The sequence below is a fragment of the Bufo bufo genome, chromosome 6 (genome assembly GCF_905171765.1).
Source record: "Bufo bufo chromosome 6, aBufBuf1.1, whole genome shotgun sequence".
NCBI classification, from domain to species: Eukaryota; Metazoa; Chordata; class Amphibia; order Anura; family Bufonidae; genus Bufo; species Bufo bufo.
This window is the reverse complement of record NC_053394.1, coordinates 361,050,485-361,069,609: the sequence shown is the minus strand read 5'-3', so window position 1 is coordinate 361,069,609 and position 19,125 is coordinate 361,050,485. Positions and strand designations below refer to the sequence as shown.

The 19,125-nt window shown below is 44.7% G+C and overlaps 1 protein-coding gene across 1 annotated transcript in view; it reads left to right on the top strand.

Moving 5' to 3' along the window:
• LOC121005732 (polycystin-1-like) overlaps positions 1-18,177 on the top strand; it is a 116,813-nt gene extending 98,636 nt beyond the window's left edge. Inside the window, exons 43-48 of the mRNA XM_040438501.1 lie at positions 4,895-4,990; positions 6,176-6,344; positions 6,426-6,713; positions 6,804-6,938; positions 10,391-10,666; positions 16,987-18,177. Coding sequence (XP_040294435.1) covers positions 4,895-4,990; positions 6,176-6,344; positions 6,426-6,713; positions 6,804-6,938; positions 10,391-10,666; positions 16,987-17,610 — 1,588 coding nt within the window. The 3' untranslated portion in view covers positions 17,611-18,177. The remainder of the gene's footprint in view (positions 1-4,894; positions 4,991-6,175; positions 6,345-6,425; positions 6,714-6,803; positions 6,939-10,390; positions 10,667-16,986) is intronic.
• Positions 18,178-19,125: the final 948 nt, after the last annotated feature.

Here is a 19,125-nt window from a genome sequence, read left to right as displayed (position 1 = left end):
CCCCCTTTGCCAGTAATAACAGCCCCCCCCTTTGCCAGTAATAACCCTCTGTGGTATGCATGTGGCTCGCCAACCTAAGATGGTGAGGGAAGTCTCGAATGTTTCAACAAGGGGAAGTTTTTTTATTTATGGCAGGTATAAGCTTGGCCATTCTAAGTCTCTCAGAGAGGGCACAATCATATCACTGACAACAGGTATTTATAGACTGTTCCTTCAACAGGGGATAACTCCCCCCCACAGACTTACGTTGATCTTGTCTCTTTCATTAGCAGCAGGGAGACGGACAAACTGTCTGCAGCAATACAATGTGCACCATTTAGATCAGGGGTGTCAAACTCAAATTCATCGGGGGCCGCATCAGCAGTTTGGTCACCCTCAAAGGGCCGGAAAACTTACAGTTACTTGGCTTGGCCCTTTGGGATCTCGGACGCCACTTCCACACTTTGGCCGGGGGCTCGGTGGAGCTGATGAGGTGTTTTATCCTAATGAGAAAGATTTCATAATAAGTATTTGGAGATAATAGCAGCCCCCAGTAATAACAGCCCCCAGTAATAACAGCCCCTCTGTGCCAGTAATAACAGCCCCCGCCAGTAATAACAGCCCCCTTTGCCAGTAATAACAGCCCCCCTTTGCCAGTAATAGCAGCCCCCCTGTGCCAGTAATAGCAGCCCCCAGTAATAACAGCCCCCAGTAATAAGAGCCCCTCTGTGCCAGTAATAACAGCCCCCAGTAATAAGAGCCCCTCTGTGTCAGTAATAACAGCCCCTCTGTGTTAGTAATAACAGCCCCTCTGTGTCAGTAATAACAGCCCCCAGTAATAACAGCCCCCAGTAATAACAGCCCCTCTGTGCCAGTAATAACAGCCCCCAGTAATAACAGCCCCTCTGTGCCAGTAATAACAGCCCCCAGTAATAACAGCCCCTCTGTGCCAGTAATAACAGCCCCTCTGTGCCAGTAATAACAGCCCCCACCAGTAATAACAGCCCCCCCTTTGCCAGTAATAACAGCCCCCCCTTTGCCAGTAATAGCAGCCCCCCTGTGCCAGTAATAACAGCCCCCGCCAGTAATAACAGCCCCCAGTAATAACAGCCCCTCTGTGCCAGTAATAACAGCCCCCAGTAATAACAGCCCCTCTGTGCCAGTAATAACAGCCCCCAGTAATAACAGCCCTCAGTAATAAGAGCCCCTCTGTGTCAGTAATAACAGCCCCTCTGTGCCAGTAATAACAGCCCCCGCCAGTAATAACAGCCCCCTTTGCCAGTAATAACAGCCCCCCCTTTGCCAGTAATAACAAACAGCCCCCCCTTTGCCAGTAATAACAGCCCCCGCCAGTAATAACAGCCCCCCCTTTGCCAGTAATAACAGACCCCCCTTTGCCAGTAATAACAGCCCCCACCAGTAATAACAGCCCCCCCTTTGCCAGTAATACCAGCCCCCCCTTTGTCAGTAATAACAGCCCCCCCTTTGCCAGTAATAACAGCCCCTCCTTTGCCAGTAATAACAGCCCCCCCTTTGCCAGTAATAACAGCCCCCGCCAGTAATAACAGCCCCCCCTTTGCCAGTAATAACAAACAGCCCCCCCTTTGCCAGTAATAACAAACAGCCCCCCCCTTTGCCAGTAATAACAGCCCCCCCCTTTGCCAGTAATAACCCTCTGTGGTATGCATGTGGCTCGCCAACCTAAGATGGTGAGGGAAGTCTCGAATGTTTCAACAAGGGGAAGTTTTTTTATTTATGGCAGGTATAAGCTTGGCCATTCTAAGTCTCTCAGAGAGGGCACAATCATATCACTGACAACAGGTATTTATAGACTGTTCCTTCAACAGGGGATAACTCCCCCCCACAGACTTACGTTGATCTTGTCTCTTTCATTAGCAGCAGGGAGACGGACAAACTGTCTGCAGCAATACAATGTGCACCATTTAGATCAGGGGTGTCAAACTCAAATTCATCGGGGGCCGCATCAGCAGTTTGGTCACCCTCAAAGGGCCGGAAAACTTACAGTTACTTGGCTTGGCCCTTTGGGATCTCGGACGCCACTTCCACACTTTGGCCGGGGGCTCGGTGGAGCTGATGAGGTGTTTTATCCTAATGAGAAAGATTTCATAATAAGTATTTGGAGATAATAGCAGCCCCCAGTAATAACAGCCCCCAGTAATAACAGCCCCTCTGTGCCAGTAATAACAGCCCCCGCCAGTAATAACAGCCCCCTTTGCCAGTAATAACAGCCCCCCCTTTGCCAGTAATAGCAGCCCCCCTGTGCCAGTAATAGCAGCCCCCAGTAATAACAGCCCCCAGTAATAAGAGCCCCTCTGTGCCAGTAATAACAGCCCCCAGTAATAAGAGCCCCTCTGTGTCAGTAATAACAGCCCCTCTGTGTTAGTAATAACAGCCCCTCTGTGTCAGTAATAACAGCCCCCAGTAATAACAGCCCCCAGTAATAACAGCCCCTCTGTGCCAGTAATAACAGCCCCCAGTAATAACAGCCCCTTTGTGCCAGTAATAACAGCCCCCAGTAATAACAGCCCCTCTTTGCCAGTAATAACAGCCCCTCTGTGCCAGTAATAACAGCCCCCACCAGTAATAACAGCCCCCCCTTTGCCAGTAATAACAGCCCCCCCTTTGCCAGTAATAGCAGCCCCCCTGTGCCAGTAATAACAGCCCCCGCCAGTAATAACAGCCCCCAGTAATAACAGCCCCTCTGTGCCAGTAATAACAGCCCCCAGTAATAACAGCCCCTCTGTGCCAGTAATAACAGCCCCCAGTAATAACAGCCCTCAGTAATAAGAGCCCCTCTGTGTCAGTAATAACAGCCCCTCTGTGCCAGTAATAACAGCCCCCGCCAGTAATAACAGCCCCCTTTGCCAGTAATAACAGCCCCCCCTTTGCCAGTAATAACAAACAGCCCCCCCTTTGCCAGTAATAACAGCCCCCGCCAGTAATAACAGCCCCCCCTTTGCCAGTAATAACAGACCCCCCTTTGCCAGTAATAACAGCCCCCGCCAGTAATAACAGCCCCCCCTTTGCCAGTAATACCAGCCCCCCCTTTGTCAGTAATAACAGCCCCCCCTTTGCCAGTAATAACAGCCCCCCCTTTGCCAGTAATAACAGCCCCCCCTTTGCCAGTAATAACAGCCCCCGCCAGTAATAACAGCCCCCCCTTTGCCAGTAATAACAAACAGCCCCCCCTTTGCCAGTAATAACAAACAGCCCCCCCCTTTGCCAGTAATAACAGCCCCCCCCTTTGCCAGTAATAACAGCCCCCCCTTTTCCAGTAATAACAGCCCCCCCTTTGCCAGTAATAACAGCCCCCCCTTTGCCAGTAATAACAGCCCCCGCTTTGCCAGTAATAACAAACAACAGCCCCCCCTTTGCCAGTAATAACAGCCCCCGCCAGTAATAACAGCCCCTGCCAGTAATAACAGCCCCCCCTTTGCCAGTAATAACAAACAGCCCCCCCTTTGCCAGTAATAACAGCCCCCCCCTTTGCCAGTAATAACAGCCCCCCCCTTTGCCAGTAATAACAGCCCCCGCCAGTAAAAACATGCCCCCCCTTTGCCAGTAATAACAGCCCCCCCTTTGCCAGTAATAACAAACAGCCCCCCCTTTGCCAGTAATAACAGCCCCCCCTTTGCCAGTAATAACAGCCCCCGCCAGTAATAACAGCCCCCCCTTTGCCAGTAATAACAGCCCCCCCTTTGCCAGTAATAACAAACAGCCCCCCTTTGCCAGTAATAACAGCCCCGCCAGTAAAAGTATTGTACATAATAAAAATAATTAAAAAAAACCACATACTTACCTCCATGTCAGTGATGCGATGCAGGCCTCTTCTGGCCTGTGTCCCACGCTGTATGGCTCAGGCAGCGCGATGACGTCATCGCGTCGCCTGCGCCGGCCTCTGATAGGCTGCCGGCCTAGTGCCTGCAGCCTATCAGAGGAAGGGAAAGGGACACGCCTCTCCCTCCCCTACCGCAGCACAGGCAGGCATCTGTATCGCTGTCCTGAGGACGGCGATACAGATGACTGGAGATGAGCGCTTCCACAATGGAAGCGCTCATCTCCCTGTGCCCAGCCGCCGCCGCCAGCTCGCTCGCTGCGCGGGCCACATGACGAGGTCTGGCGGGCCGGATTCGGCCCGCGGGCCTTGTGTTTGACACCCGTGATTTAGATCATTCATGGTATCTCCCTTTCTTCTCGACTTGGCGTTAACACCCTGGCTGGACATCACCACACACGGTCAGCTGTCTGTCTGGTTGGTCTGCTCCTCTTTTTGAACTATTGGTTCTGATGCCCTAGCTAGTCCCTGAGCTTGTGCGCCATATAGGCAAACGTCACACACTCCACTGTCCAGCTAGTTATCATGGACAGCTGCAAAAAGGAAGTAAAACACCAACCTCACTCCAGCACCATGGGAAATCCATAATACAATGCAGCCCAAAAATAACTTTTCTACTAACTCAGTGCCCCACTCAGTTCCAACTGTGAAGTCCACAGCATCCTGCACAAAGTAATATGACCATCTACCGTAAAACTGCTTCTGACGCGTTTAATCTTCTCTTTAAGACAGACGACACATACAGCAGATTATAAATGACACAAATATATCAGATTTAGTCTTCTCTATCCTGTTGTGTTCGTCCTTGTTCCCCAATCGGGAGATCTGGATTCTACAGCAGCGGATTAAGTAGATATCAGCACTAAACAGCGGATGGTTTGAACAATACATACTAAGCGTGAACTTGGTCTATCTAGACCGCAAGTATTTAGATCCGTCTGGTTTTACTTAGTGATTGATTTGCGTTTTCTGATATTGGTTATATTTACTCTGTTTTCCTACATAAGCTGGCATGTGTGTACTGTTCTGATATACAGTATGCTATGTACTAACTTATAGGTGCAGGGAGGAACCATGTCAGTCAAATGGCAACACAAAAGAAAATACAAAAGCAATCATCGAGGCCCTGAAGAACATGAGCTGGATAGTTAAAAGGTATGTTAAGACAACGTGGGAAATCCGTACCCCTAGCAAAAGTTGTTCTTGTTTCTGGGAGTCATTCGTCAGATGTTTTGGGAACTATAACCGAAAGGACAATGGTAAAGGTACCAATGCAGATGAAAGTTTGCACTTCTCCATTCACTTGTATTGGATTGATGTAGACAGGGCTCCATCAGTCCCATAGAAGTGATTGGAGCAGTGGACCACACTACCACTTCATTCAAAGAAGGGTCTTGGTGATCTCTCGTACTCTGGATCACTTGGGGTCCCATTGGTTGGACCCCTCGTGATCCAACATTTTTCCCTATCCTATGGATAGGTGATTAATACTTTTTATAGGATAATCCCTTGAATAGCAGATGTTGGGGAAAGAAAGTTAGGGCTTTTTTGATTTTAACATGCCCAATCCCTTGTGCTAAGTGAAGATAAGCTGCTGCCAGAAGTATGTGCCAGCGACTTATTCTTCTCGCTCCCCATTGAAAACACCGCTGAGGCCAATAATTAGCTGCAGCGGTGCACATGATCCCGTCCTTGCAGAAGTTGATTGACAGGGGCAGAAGACCAGTGAAGTGACTCAGGGAGCTAGTATAGAGTGGTGGGGAGCAGGTGAGTATGGGTTTCATCACATATACAGATGGCTGGGGGACAAATTAAAATGTTTAAGATTTGACAACAATTTCCATAGGAAATCCCAGCTAAATTCTTCATCTAATCTGTAATCAATCCACCTACCATGCAAGTTTGGCAAACCCTCCAGATGCAGTGGAAAAAAATGGTGTGGATTTTAGTTTATGCTGCCAATCACAAACATGATAAAGATGTTCGTTCTTCTCGTGGATTCTGCATGGATTTAAGAGTCAGATTTCTGCAGTGGATCCTCTAGTAAAATATATTGTGAATTAGCCATAGGCAATTCTTTGACATGGGAACTTAGCTTAACAGTATGGAGCAGCTCCACAGCTCCCTCTAGTGGTGGCCGCAGACAGTCAAAATGATATTTTTTATATCTAATTTTAATTCATTTTAATTTCAAACCGATTTAGATAAAAATGAAAACAGAATGGTAGTGAAGAAATTCACTTTTAGGATCCGCTCTTGGCTTTGAAAAAAAAACCTGTAAATATTGAATGAACTGAGTAAAGGTTTCAAGATTGCAGTTATCTTTTTTGCAATCCCTAGTGCTTTGGAAGTAGAGATAACCCAGTATCATAAGGATGTTCAGCTTCACATCTCCACTGTTCTCCAACTCAACCTCTCCCCACAAGGCACCGGATCTTCCAGACTGACCATCCTCCCATTCCACCTCTCGGAGGTCAGATATGGTCTGAACTTACCCATGTTACTGGCTGTGAGTATCTCATCCTAGTCTGTAACTGATTGCTTACGTGTCCTAATTGTGGTTGACAAGTCTGTTTCCATCTTTCACCAGTTATCTTTAGTTCTTGCTGCCATTTGTTTCTTATATCGAGAGCTTGCTGCTGTAAAGAATCTCTGCGCCATGAACTCATCTTACTCTCCAGATTGGACGCAAATTATCATAGGGCCCACATCTGCAGCCACTGGATCTCTGTATTTCATTAGGACTTGGCTAGCCAAGGATGTGATGACCCAATATCATGCAAATCCCTGGGCTTTCATCAGCCTGTATGATGTAGCAGTTTTATCACGAATACAAGTTGCGCTGTCTGCCTCTCTGCTCTTTCTTATCATGTTGAAGGTGAGGATGGCTATTTGGTTTTATTCACTGTGAAATTAGTTACAGACAAATCATTTTAGGGCAAAGACATCTCATTTCTTCTTTTTCAAGGTTTCTCAACAATTGCGCTTTGTACGGAGATGGTCAATTTTTGGAAAGACATTTCAAAAGTTAAAGCGACATCTTTTGGGATGTGTATTTTTTATCACAATTTTATTCCTTGCTCTTATTCACTGCGTGAGTGTGGTAAGTAATAGAATTTTGTCTTATCAATAGGTTATCTGTCTAATAAAGGGATGTCTTGTGAGGGCATTCCCTGTTCAAAGGCCCTATTTAGACATACTGATGTCTCTATGAGCAATGTTCCAGTGTCTCCTTCTTTGACACAGTTGCTGTATCCATGCTATTCATGGTAAACCGTCAAAAGCGATTTCAGAAGAGTAAAGGTGCCGATATACAAAGGAATAAAATTGACCAGACCGTATGACAATCTTAGGGTGTGCATACATATTAGACAGCTGTCAGCCAAGCAAGACAGCTGTCTGTCCCAATACATCCATACACATGTCTCGTTATAGCATTAAACGTGTCCTGAAAGTGGAGACCGGCATCACCAGAAACCTCTGGCATTGAAAAAAAGAAAGGACTGAGCATACATACATTTCATCTAATATCTGCTGGTGGGGGAGAGTCAAGAGGCCACCATACACATTATGGCAGGCCAGTCCTGCTAAAATCTAAAAGTTAGACTAAGTGTGGCCAACTTTATGTGTATGAGGAGTACCAATGCAATGACCAGGATGCGGGTATTAAAGTTCTGTATTTGTCGTGACGCCAATTGCAGCATGCGCAGGGTACTACCACAGTGCCCTTCCAAGGTCTTATAATGCACGTCCCAGGTTAGGAATGCCAGAGTGGCGTAATGGTCTATAATGTCTCTGTAGAGTAGTGGTAATTGTGTCAACGGTGTCTCCTACCTGGGTACGGCTGGACTCCTGGCTCACTTGCAATAAATTTGAGTGTAGTGATAGTAGGAGTAATAGAGGAATTTTGCAGCAGAAATGATGTCCAGACCTTTAGCTGCAACTCAAACTTTTCTTTACTGAAGATAACTCGTATTCAAACAGTATGCAGCTTTGGTCTGTGGTCCCAGCAGGTTTTGGCAATCATTGGCAGAAATAAATACTTCTGCTTTTATGTGAGCTTGCAGGATAATTTGTCTGCTTGTTAGCTCTGTAACCGAGGCAGGAACTAATCTTCTGCTTTGAACTGTACCTTCTTCTTTGTGGGGATGAACTAGCTGAGGAGGAATGGCTTCTCCTAGGTCTCTGGACTTGATTCACAGATATATTGTCACATCTGTGACAGGTCCCAGAAGGTCTGAAAGATTATCTGCACATTAGTTATCTGACAGCCTCTTTTGGTTTCACTTTGTCTGTGTGTTGCTGGTATGTCCACACCTCGGTGTGGATCATGTGACCTTTACCTCCCCCTATTTAGTCTGACTTTTCCCATCACTCCTTGCTTGGGATAGCTTAATTTGGTCTTGGAAGAGCTGGAGTGTGGTTAAGTGTTCCGCTTGTCGTGTTTTGTATCCCCCCCCGGGTTGTTTACTAGGCCTCAGTGAGACGCTAGTTCCTTCACCAGGGAAGGAACATGTGGTCTCTGCCCTGTCATTATCTTTAGGGCATTTGAGGGTCACCAGGGTTTTCTAGGTTCCCGTGTATGGGTATCTCTACCATCGAGAGGTGCCCATACGGATATGAGTTAGGGCCAGGAGAAGGGTTTTATAGATGGTGACCCTTTTCCTTCCCTAGCGGTGAGGCCTAGTGTCTTTCCCCTTCCTTCTTGATTGTCTTTTGGTGTTCTCCCCTACTACATCCGTGACATATATTCTCAGGGGGTGCTTTCTTCCTGGAACTTGAGGTGGTCTGCAACTTTGTGCTTTCTTTTCATTCAGTTTTGCTGCAGGGCTCTGACTGTGAATATGATCAATGTCTCAGCTGAGACAAGATCCTTGCTGTCTTCCCTATGCAGGGGATCTCCTCACACACACCCTACTCCTAGCAGGGGGTGGGCTACACTGACTCTAACTTCCTTCTCCACCCCGGCTGCAGGATGTGGACACAGCCCACTCTGCACAGAGGGGGAGCTAAGCTGGAATAATCCATTCCAGCCTAGATATACTAAACTGTAACTAGTACCTGCCAATGCATTGCTGCCACCTGCTGGTAAACCTGGAAAATGACAAGAAACAACTGTGTTTAACATGGTTTTACATGCACATTTGTGGAGACATAATACAAATTATATCAGATGACAATATAAAAGCTCTTAAAGGGCTGTAGTAGGGTAGAGGCGTGTAGTAACACAACTCTGGGGTGTTACACCAACTTTCCCTCCACAGGTGTTGTCAGGAGAATGAAGGTTCAGACATGTTAAATTTTAATGCCCAATGCTATTCTCAAGGGAGATGAGCCAGAGTTGTCTGGCAGCAGCTTATTCCCCTCTTCCCATTGAGAAGGCCTCTATTTGTATGGGGAGTCAGAGAGTATAACTCACTCACATGACTACTATTGAAGGTGTATGGGCCCTTTAATTGTTGCACCTAAGCCCCAGTGCAAATATGCAACAGGACCCCCACCTTCCATGTGAAATTTATAATATGGGTGCCTTCTTATGTAGCATGGAGACATTTGCACCTGCAGTGATCCCCTGAGGAGCCGGGGCAGAGGATGGGAGTGGTAGTGGCCCTGATGAGGTGTTGTGTCATGGTGCACTCCCTCAGGCCATTGCTTCTTGAGGATCGGTGCAATGGAAAGGTGGTTTGAAGAATCAGGCTAGTAGTAAACAGTAATAAAAGACTGTTTAGTGCAAAATATAACTTGCGACACATCAGGCAGTAGTGGGTTCAAAGTGCAGTTTATGGTACCAGTTGAGTTATGGTGGCTGGTGGTGTGGACATTTTATGGCAATAGCAGACACTGGTGGATATAGGTGTCCACTGAGTGATACAGGCTTGAAGTTATTATTGGCCTGGTAGTTATTCTAGGTGATGAGTGTCTGACCTTTTTTCCCTCACTGGCAGCAGGGTCTGTAAAGCTAAATCTTGCTGGTTAATCTGATGACTTCATCCGCTGTAACTTTTGACTCTGGCAATCTTCCCGGAGCAAGGGTCTCACGGGAGAATAGTATCAGGCTCTTGGATTAGAAGCTCAAGCATGTGCTTCCTTCCTCAACACTCTCTAATCTGGAACTTTCCCTCCTGGCAGGAAATAGAACTAGCCCACTCCTACCAAGAGGGGAGGAACAGGGTGCTTAGCCCTGTTCCTGCCAAGCATATCTCCTGTTGCTGGAATGCATGGCAGAACACAAAATAATAGTACAATCTATATAAAACAATTGCAGATACCCCCAGGTCTAGGGTACTGCACACCAATTCAGGCATCAAGCCCAATGTGTGTCTACTATGGTACCTCTTCTGATTGCTAGTTCCAGTTGAGGACCACACTGGCCTCCATTTTCATAGCTTTGATGGCTGTTTTCATAAGACAATTCCTTACATGTATTAAATATATTCTTATAAATGCTTTGACATTTTTTCTTTTTATATCAAGTTACTAGGTGGGTGTTCTTCATGGACAGGTTTGTTCCCACCATATAATGTTGTATTTATCTCTCATATAATCTCCATTTAGGTATCCTATGTGAAACAACCTACAGTCTTTCTTCATACTCTACGGCATGGTTCTGGTCTTCAGTATGTACTAAAGCGTTTCCCTTTGGTAGGATTATGTCTTGGAGTGGTCCTGTTTGTGGTCTTCAGAGGGTTTCTATGTGGTTTAGTACTTAGTGTCCATCGCAATATTCGAGCTGAAAACTACTGCTCAGCCTTGGAACCTCAAGACCATGAGATGATTGATTTTCTTGTCAAAAGGTTCAGATTATGGTTGGGAGTCAGCAAAGTAAAAGAGGTAAAAATATTTCTTTATTATATAGTCTTTATATAAGACTTCACCCTTGTGAAGTTGATGGCATGGCATCAGAAGACTTGACATTATTATTGTGTTTTAGGCTACTTTCACATTAGCGTTTTTTGCGGATCCGTCATGGATCTGCAAAAACACTTCCATTACAATAATACAACCGCATGCATCCGTCATGAACGGGTCCGGTTGTATTATGTCTTATATAGCCATGACGGTCCGTCTTGAACACCATTGAAAGTCAATGGGGGACCGATCCATTTTCTATTGTGTCAGAGAAAACTGATCTGTCCCCATTGACTTACATTGTGTGTCAGGACGGATCCGTCTCGCTCTGCACCACATGGCGGAGAAAAAAACGCTGCAGGCAGCGCTTTGGTGTCCACCTCCAGAGCGGAATGGTGACTGAACTGAGGCAAACTTATGCATTCTGAGCGGATCCTTTTCCATTCAGAATGCATTAGGGCAAAACTGATCCATTTTGGACCGCTTGTAAGAGCCCATGACGGATCTCAGAAACGAAAAGCCAAAATGCTAGTGTGAAAGTAGACTTGATTTTTAGATTACTTCATGAAGATCAAGTGATTCCAATGACGCATGATATCTGCTGAAGCCAAAGATCTGTCTGCTCTTGCTATATCCTGTCTCTCCATAGCCTTTCTTTTAGTACACATTTAGCTCAGTATTTTTTTAAATGTGTGATCCTGCTCCTTTCCCAGGACCTGCATGATTTCTTATAATTCTTTTACTCTTCCTGCTGTCCACAAAGAAGGAATTGTGTGGAGAAACAGGGTCTTAAAATGGTGGTTACCTAGGCAAGAAGATAAGTGGTGGCTAAGCAGCCCAAACTTGCCTTTATACAAACATACTTATTTAGGTTGAAAACGACACCACAGTTACCAACAGTTCTGAATTGTCAGCCATAATCTTGGCAAATTTGTCCAGGCCTAGCACAAATATAAGCAGGGCTTATGTAAACCCAGACCATGATTGGGCAGTTCCAGTGGGTTTGGGACCTAGCTTACATAAATACTAGGGATGAGCTCCGCACAGTATTAGAATTTATTGGCTCAGATGAACCAAAGTTATTACTTTGCGAAGTCTCGCCAGGCTTCTTGTACTAACTTTGTGAATTAATTATTACTGTAAAAACCTTGATACCGAACTCTGGTTCGGTTCCAAGGGGTACCTTGGAAGCAAACCCGAGTTCGGTATCAAGGTTTTTACAGTAATAATAAATTCACAAAGTTATTACATGAAGTCTCGCAATGAAGTATCTGAAGTCGATTCGCTCATCCCTAGTAAATACCACAAATTTACAAAAAAATGTCGCTAATTCAGAGACACTTGTCCATCATGTTCAACCTTTAGGATTTCCTATAATCAAGACTTATCAGCTCTCTACAGGACAGGCAATATGTGTCTAATCATGGGGGTCCCACTAACTGGATACTAATCAATCATGCAAAAGGGGGTCCTTTGTCCCCCGTTTCAATGGAGTGGTGGTCACTGTCGCTGAAATTTAGGACAAGTCCCAAACTAAGGGACTATACCTCGCTTGTCTGTGGGATTCAAATTAGTTAAAAAGTTCTTCCCATGTGCCAGGGGATGCGGTGGACCTAAGAATAAAATACCCAGACACTTTACTGGTTAACGGATTCTCTGCCGGGCGACGCCCGTAGAGGCAATTTTATTAGTTATACATTGGGGATCTAACCCCCCCCCCAACCTTAGCCTTAGCCATCAATTTTAATATGTCCAATGACAAGCAAGTAATAAAGCAACCAATCAGAAGCATAATGGTATGGAAAAATACATCTAGACATTACAGCCGGGTGCCCCCTCCACACATTTCATAATGTCTCAGTGTCTGAGTAGTTCTCTATTTGCCGTGTCTCCTTTCATAAATGTTGCAAAACAGAACCAGGAAACAGACTACTGTATATTCCTTAATTCAGCGTAAAAATTAAAGCTCTTCATAGATGTTATATTAGCCTAAACATTTAAAGCGAACCTGTCACCATGATTTTGTGCATAGAGCTGGGGACATGGGCTGCTAGGTGGCATGCGCAGTGTCGGCGTCATGTTCATTCCCTGTGCTGGCATCAGCACAGGGAACGAACTACGCATGCGCTAGGCTCGCGCATCGCAAGATTTCGGCGCTCCAGCTCTGTGACGTCAGCCGGCAAGGAGGAGATTCGGAGGACGCGGGGCGGTGCTGGGCTCCTTTCCGCTTGACTCATCTCCGGCTACAGGACTCATATCAGGTAATTTGCATATCACTCAAAACGTTTTTTTAACATAATAAAAGCGCAGAGAGCTATGGGACCTAGGTACTGCAGATGTACTAGTGGCCATCTATCAGCCCATGTCCCCAGCTCTATGCGCAAAATCATGGTGACAGGTTCGCTTTAAAGAGGACCTTTCATTGATTTTTTTTTTAGTTTAATTAAATTCCTTTCTATGCTGATGCTGCCACCCTGCCTGTTTTTTTTTTAAATATTGCTTCTACGTTCCGCTGTGCTCCCCCGCAGTTTTCCCGCTCAGTATGTTAATACTAAGCACCGGTACAGGGAGGAGGAAATGCCAGGGTTTCTCAATGGGCGTCTCCTTCTCCCTGGCTGTGCTGCGATCCAATCACAGCGGAGAGCGTCACAGCCAAGGAGAAAAAAAAGCTCACCTTCTCCCTGGCCGTGACGCTCTTCACTGTGATGGGACCGCGGCACAGCCAGGGAGAAGGAGACGCCCATTGAGAAACCCTGGCATTTCCTCCTCCCTGTACCGGTGCTTAGTATTAACATACTGGGTGGGAAAACAGCAGGGCGTATAAGCGATATTAAAAAAAAAAACAGGCACGGTGGCAGCATCAGTACCCGGCAAAGAAAGGTATTTAATTGAACTAAAAAAAAAATCTGTGAAAGGTCCTCTTTAAGCATAAAATGTAAAAATGGAGAATACTTGACCAGTGACGTACAAGAGAAGTAAAGGCCCTATAGCAAGGATCAAACCAGGCCCCCACACAGGACAGAAGGGTTTCCGCCTAAAACCCTTTCGGTGACCCTTGGGCCATTTTTTTCCACTGCCTCATTTGCTAAAAGTGATTCCTTTAGAGGGTCGAGTCCTGACCAAGTTTTTACCCTCCAGTAGAAGAGGAGAGGATCCCAACTGGGCCCCCTCTTGCCTTGGGCCCCATAGCAATCGCATGGTCTGCCGCTATGGTAGTTAGCCCCCTGTACTTGACAATTAACTAAAATTAGCACAATTCATGTTCATTAACCACTTAATTTCTTTCACAAGAAGATCGAGATCAATTTAGTCTGTTTGTTCAGTATTTAAATGATAACAATATGAACATGAGTTTTACTAGCAATATACAAGAACAGGCCATTGAATTCCTAGATGTCCAAGTTAGGATCATCAATGAGGAAATCGATACCACCATATATAGAAAACCTAGCTCGACTAATTCCCTTTTGCATTATGATAGCTTTCACCCACCACATGTAGCTGCGGCTGTCCCGTATGGTCAATTTGTCAGACTTGCAAGGATCATTAAAAATGACAAAGAGTTTGAAAATCAGAGTAGAGATCTCAAGAGCAGATTTATACAACGTGGATATCCGCCTTCCTTGATTGATAAGGCTTATAATAGAGCATATACACGTAGGCTAAGCAAGGATTTATGGAAGAAGAATAAAAAAATGCATCATGGAGAAAAATCGCAGGATGTCACTAAGGCAGTGTTCACATTTGAATATTCTCCCATGGCCCAAACCATTAAAAATGCCATTTTAAATAATTGGCATATGCTTCAAAGAGATGAGCAACTAATCGATAAAGTGAAAAACAGACCAATTGTCAGTTTCAAACGAGCGAAAACCATAGGAGATATTGTCACCAGCACTAATCTTCCAGACACAAGCCATACTTGGTTGGATAGATGGAGCCCCATGGGAAACTTCATATGTGGACACTGCGCAATGTGCAACTTCATGCGCACGGGAACACAGGTTCAGATAGGACATATAACACACACTACCAGGCAATTTATTAATTGCAAATCGACTTATGTAGTGTATGCAAATTTTTTGCCCATGCGAAAGATTTTATATTGGCAAGACCCACAGACCCCTATATGTGCGATTTAGAGAGCACAAAAGATCGATCGTTACAGGTATTGGAGCTACGCGCCTCATAGAACATATTAAGGATGTACATCAGGGCAATAAAGAAGTGTTAGGCTGGGTTCACACGAGCGTGTCCGGATTAGTTCCGGATGCGTCCCGGTGTGTTGCGGCAAACCCGCGCGAGTAGGAATGCAATTGCAGTCAGTTTTGACTGCGATTGCGTTCCGATGTTCAGTTTTTATCGCGCGTGTGCAATGTGTTTTGCACGCGCGTGATAAAAAACCGACTGTGGTACCCAGACCCGAACTTCTTCACAGAAGTTCAGGTTTGGGTTCGGTGTTGTGTAGATGTTATTATTTTCCCTTATAACATGGTTATAAGGGAAAATAATAGCATTCCGAATACAGAATGCATAGTAGGTGATCAATTGAGGGTTAAAAAATAAAAAAAATTAACTCACCTTCTCCTCTTGTTCGCGTAGTTCTCCCGGTCTTCAGTTCTTTAAAAAGATGAACTATGGGCTAAAGGACCTTTGGTGACGTCAGATCACATGCTCCAATCACATGGTACATCACCGCGGTGATGGACCATGTCATTGGAGCATGTGATCTGACGTCACCAAAGGTCCTTTAGCCCATAGTTCATCTTTTTAAAGAACTGAAGACCGGGAGAACTACGCGAACAAGAGGAGAAGGTGAGTTAATTTTTTTTATTTTTTAACCCTCAATTGATCACCTACTATGCATTCTGTATTCGGAATGCTATTATTTTCCCTTATAACCATGTTATAAGGGAAAATAATACAGTATATAGACTGTCACCTAGCAACCGTGCGTGAAAATCGCACCGCATCCGCACTTGCTTGCGGATGCATGCGATTTTCACGCAACCCCATTCACTTCTATGGGGCCTGCGTTGCGTGAAAAACGCAGAATATAGAGCATGCTGCGATTTTCACGCAACGCATAAGTGATGCGTGAAAATCATCGCTCATCTGAACAGCCCCATTGAAATGAATGGGTCCAGATTCAGTGCGGGTGCAATGCGTTCACCTACCGCATTGCACCCGCGCGGAAATCTCGCCCGTGTGAACGCAGCCTTAATCTACCAACTAGAGGAGGAGATAGAAAGCGTATTTTATTACAACGAGAAGCACAATGGATTATTAAAACTAATGCCATGGGAGGTTTAGGCTTCAATGACAAGAATGATCTTGCTGTCTTTATATGATTTTAACGTTTTATTTGTATACAAAGGTGATTCGAAGATTTGATTGATTGATGCACCTGTTTAGCAGTGACGTGCAAGGAGGAGACAGGTATATATGGCGCTCCCCTTTCACGTCACAGTAGGCTTGACAAAGCGCGATTGTTGCGCGAAACGGCTGTTGCCTTTTCTTCTGTGACATGTGACCCGCACCCGCCATGTTTTTAAGCGAATAAAGCTACGATTTAACGAAGATTCGGTGAGTGCCGCCATTTTTCCCTTTTTTCTTCGACGTTGATGGCATTTGGCCATTCACTCTGGCAGAGCACCACTCGGTTTTTTGCATGGTCGCTGAGAGTAAGTCACCTACACCGTACCGCATTCAGTAGTGCCGGCTGCGTTTTCTTCTTTGTATTACTAATTTCTTTCACAGTCACACATGTACATTGTTGCTCCATTCAGTCTCTGTAGGATTAAGGAAGATAGCCCAGTACAGTGCTTGGTTATCTCTCAATGTGAAAGGAGCAATAGTGTGAATGTCTGAACACCACTCCATTCAAACAGGTGAAAAGGGACTCCCATTTTTGTGATAAGTGGGTGGGGATATCCAACGATCAGACGACTTATCACCTATCCTGTAGATAGCTAATAAGTGTTCATTATTGGAAAACCATGGCTAATTGAATTAGGCGAAGGCAAAATAAACACCCTGCACATCCGTAGCCAGTTTGCCCAAAAAATTTCCTTCCTTCGTTAAGTAATGGGAATCAATTAAACAACATTCTCCTGCCTTAATCATTATAATCCATTCGACATTACTTTTTAGTGGAGAATTCAAAAGTTGAACTACTTTAACTGTAAAGAATCCTTTCCTGCATTGATATCCTACTGAAGATAACTAATGATTAAACTGATAATTCTGATGTTTAGTCAGTTCATCTTCTGTTCCAATTATCTTATCTTTCCCTTTTCTAGTATCGTCACACAGTGAGATTTGAAGGTTTGGATTCTGGCTTAACAAGACCTTCCACGACATCTTTCCGGGGTCGGTCCATGAGTGTTCTGTCAAATCACGCCTCTACTTTCCAGCATGAAGATGTGGCATCACCAACCAGCCCTAGACCTTTATTTTCACCGGGTCTAGCTGTGGAACACCTCCCTACGGCAGTGAATGACCTACTGGACAGGATGGATAAAGTAACTACCGTCCTTAGAGAAGTGTGCACCTTGGAGCAAAAACTGAAGCTCTGGCAAATCAGACAACAGTCTTGCAAAGTTCCCAATAAAGACGTAATGTTAGTTCCAGATAATCCTAAACAACTTCCTTTGCCACGTACCTACAGTACTTTTTCAGAGTCTGCTCTCACTCGTCTAAAGTATAAAGGACCTATGTCAGATAACTACTCCAGGGCTACTCCAGAAAGTGCAGGTTTACTAGTCGCCCCTGGTTCTGCCGGTAAGTTCAAGACCCTCCTGTCCATGAGAAGACCTCACAGTGAAGAAAGATCGGGTGTTCGGAAACTAAATGAAGTTGTGGTTCAGCCCATTCCACAGAAACGTAGAGCCTGGGACTCCGAGAAGCCTGGAGATGCTGTGTGATAGACAATATTGTATGTAAGAATCTTAAAGGGGTTATTCCATGATTTATTATTCTGTTAATGAAAATCCAGTTATCATATAGTACTTGACAGTTTCTTTATAACAAGCGTAGAACCAGCCCTGCACCTCACTTGGATCCAGAGATCTCCCCATTCATTGCACCAATTACTCTGCTATATTTACAGGCATGTCCTTTCTACTGCACATGGTGGCAGCTGAAGGATGGAACCAAGCATGAGCTTCTATCTCAGTGAGCAAGACACAGAAATTAGAGAAAGAAAAAAACAGCAGGTGGCGCTATACAGATAGATTTCACTAAATAACTCAGCGGCTATACTGCATTTTTAATTACATGCAATTACAAAAGTATTTAGATCCAGGTGCTGGCTTGAAAAATGTAGAATATTTTTCATGGGACAACCCCTTTAAGGCTCGTTTGCCTTTCAGTGGATTCATTACAAGATTTCCTTCCAAAGATCTACAATTACATCAATCAATCCTGAAAATGACTAATTGGTCAAGTAATTTTATGTTTGGTGACATCATTGTTGGCACGTTGAATCCCAAATATTCCCAATAAATCAAGTTTCTTTGTAAGAATTATAAAAATCTGCAGCATGCTCTCAAGACTTTTCTAATTCATTTGGCTGAGAGTCCATAAGTCTCTTTTGCATTGTACTGTAATGTTTTAAAGGGGTTCTCTAACTCGGGGTGCATGGTGTAAAAAAACAAACAAAAAAAACCCTCACCTGTAACTGGTGCTCCAGTGTCAACAAACACCTCCTCCTCCGCTTTTCCTCAGCCTGACTTCTTGCAGAGAACCTGATGCGTCTCTGGCTGACTTGCTAATTGTCCTTGAAGGAGTTACGCCATGATTGATGTGAAAAATCAAAATCAAACATCATACAGTACATGACAGTCTCTTTCTAACAAAGCTAGAACCGACCCTGAGTTCAGAGATCTCCACATTCACTGATTCAATTGCTCTGCTAGATTATCTTCAGCTTGGCATCTAAGGGGGCATGTCCTTTCTGCTGCAGCTCTCTCCCTGTTACTGCCACAGATTCTAACAGAACATATGGCTGGTGGCAGTTGAAGATTTAAACGGAGCACGTGCGACCAGCTCAGTGAGATGGACAAAAAATAGGGAAAAGAACAAACAGCAGGTGGCGCTATACAGATACATTTTATTGAATAGCTCACTGGCTATACTAAATTTGTAATTACATGCAATTAACAAAAGTATTCAGATCCAGATCTAGGCCCGGTCATGTTATTTGACACAACCCCTTTAATAAAAGCTATAATCCTAAATGGTATACTTTTGTCAAACCTATGCTTAGATTGGTGACCCCTTCCAAATTCTGCTGTGGCCTTCCTATTACTACTTATGCTCCTTTGTCAAGGTCATCTAGTTTAAAAACACTCATCATGTTTCCTAATGATGAACAATGACAGATATGAGGAAAGGATGGGGTTAGGCAATTGTAACATCGTACCAGCAAATTAACAACA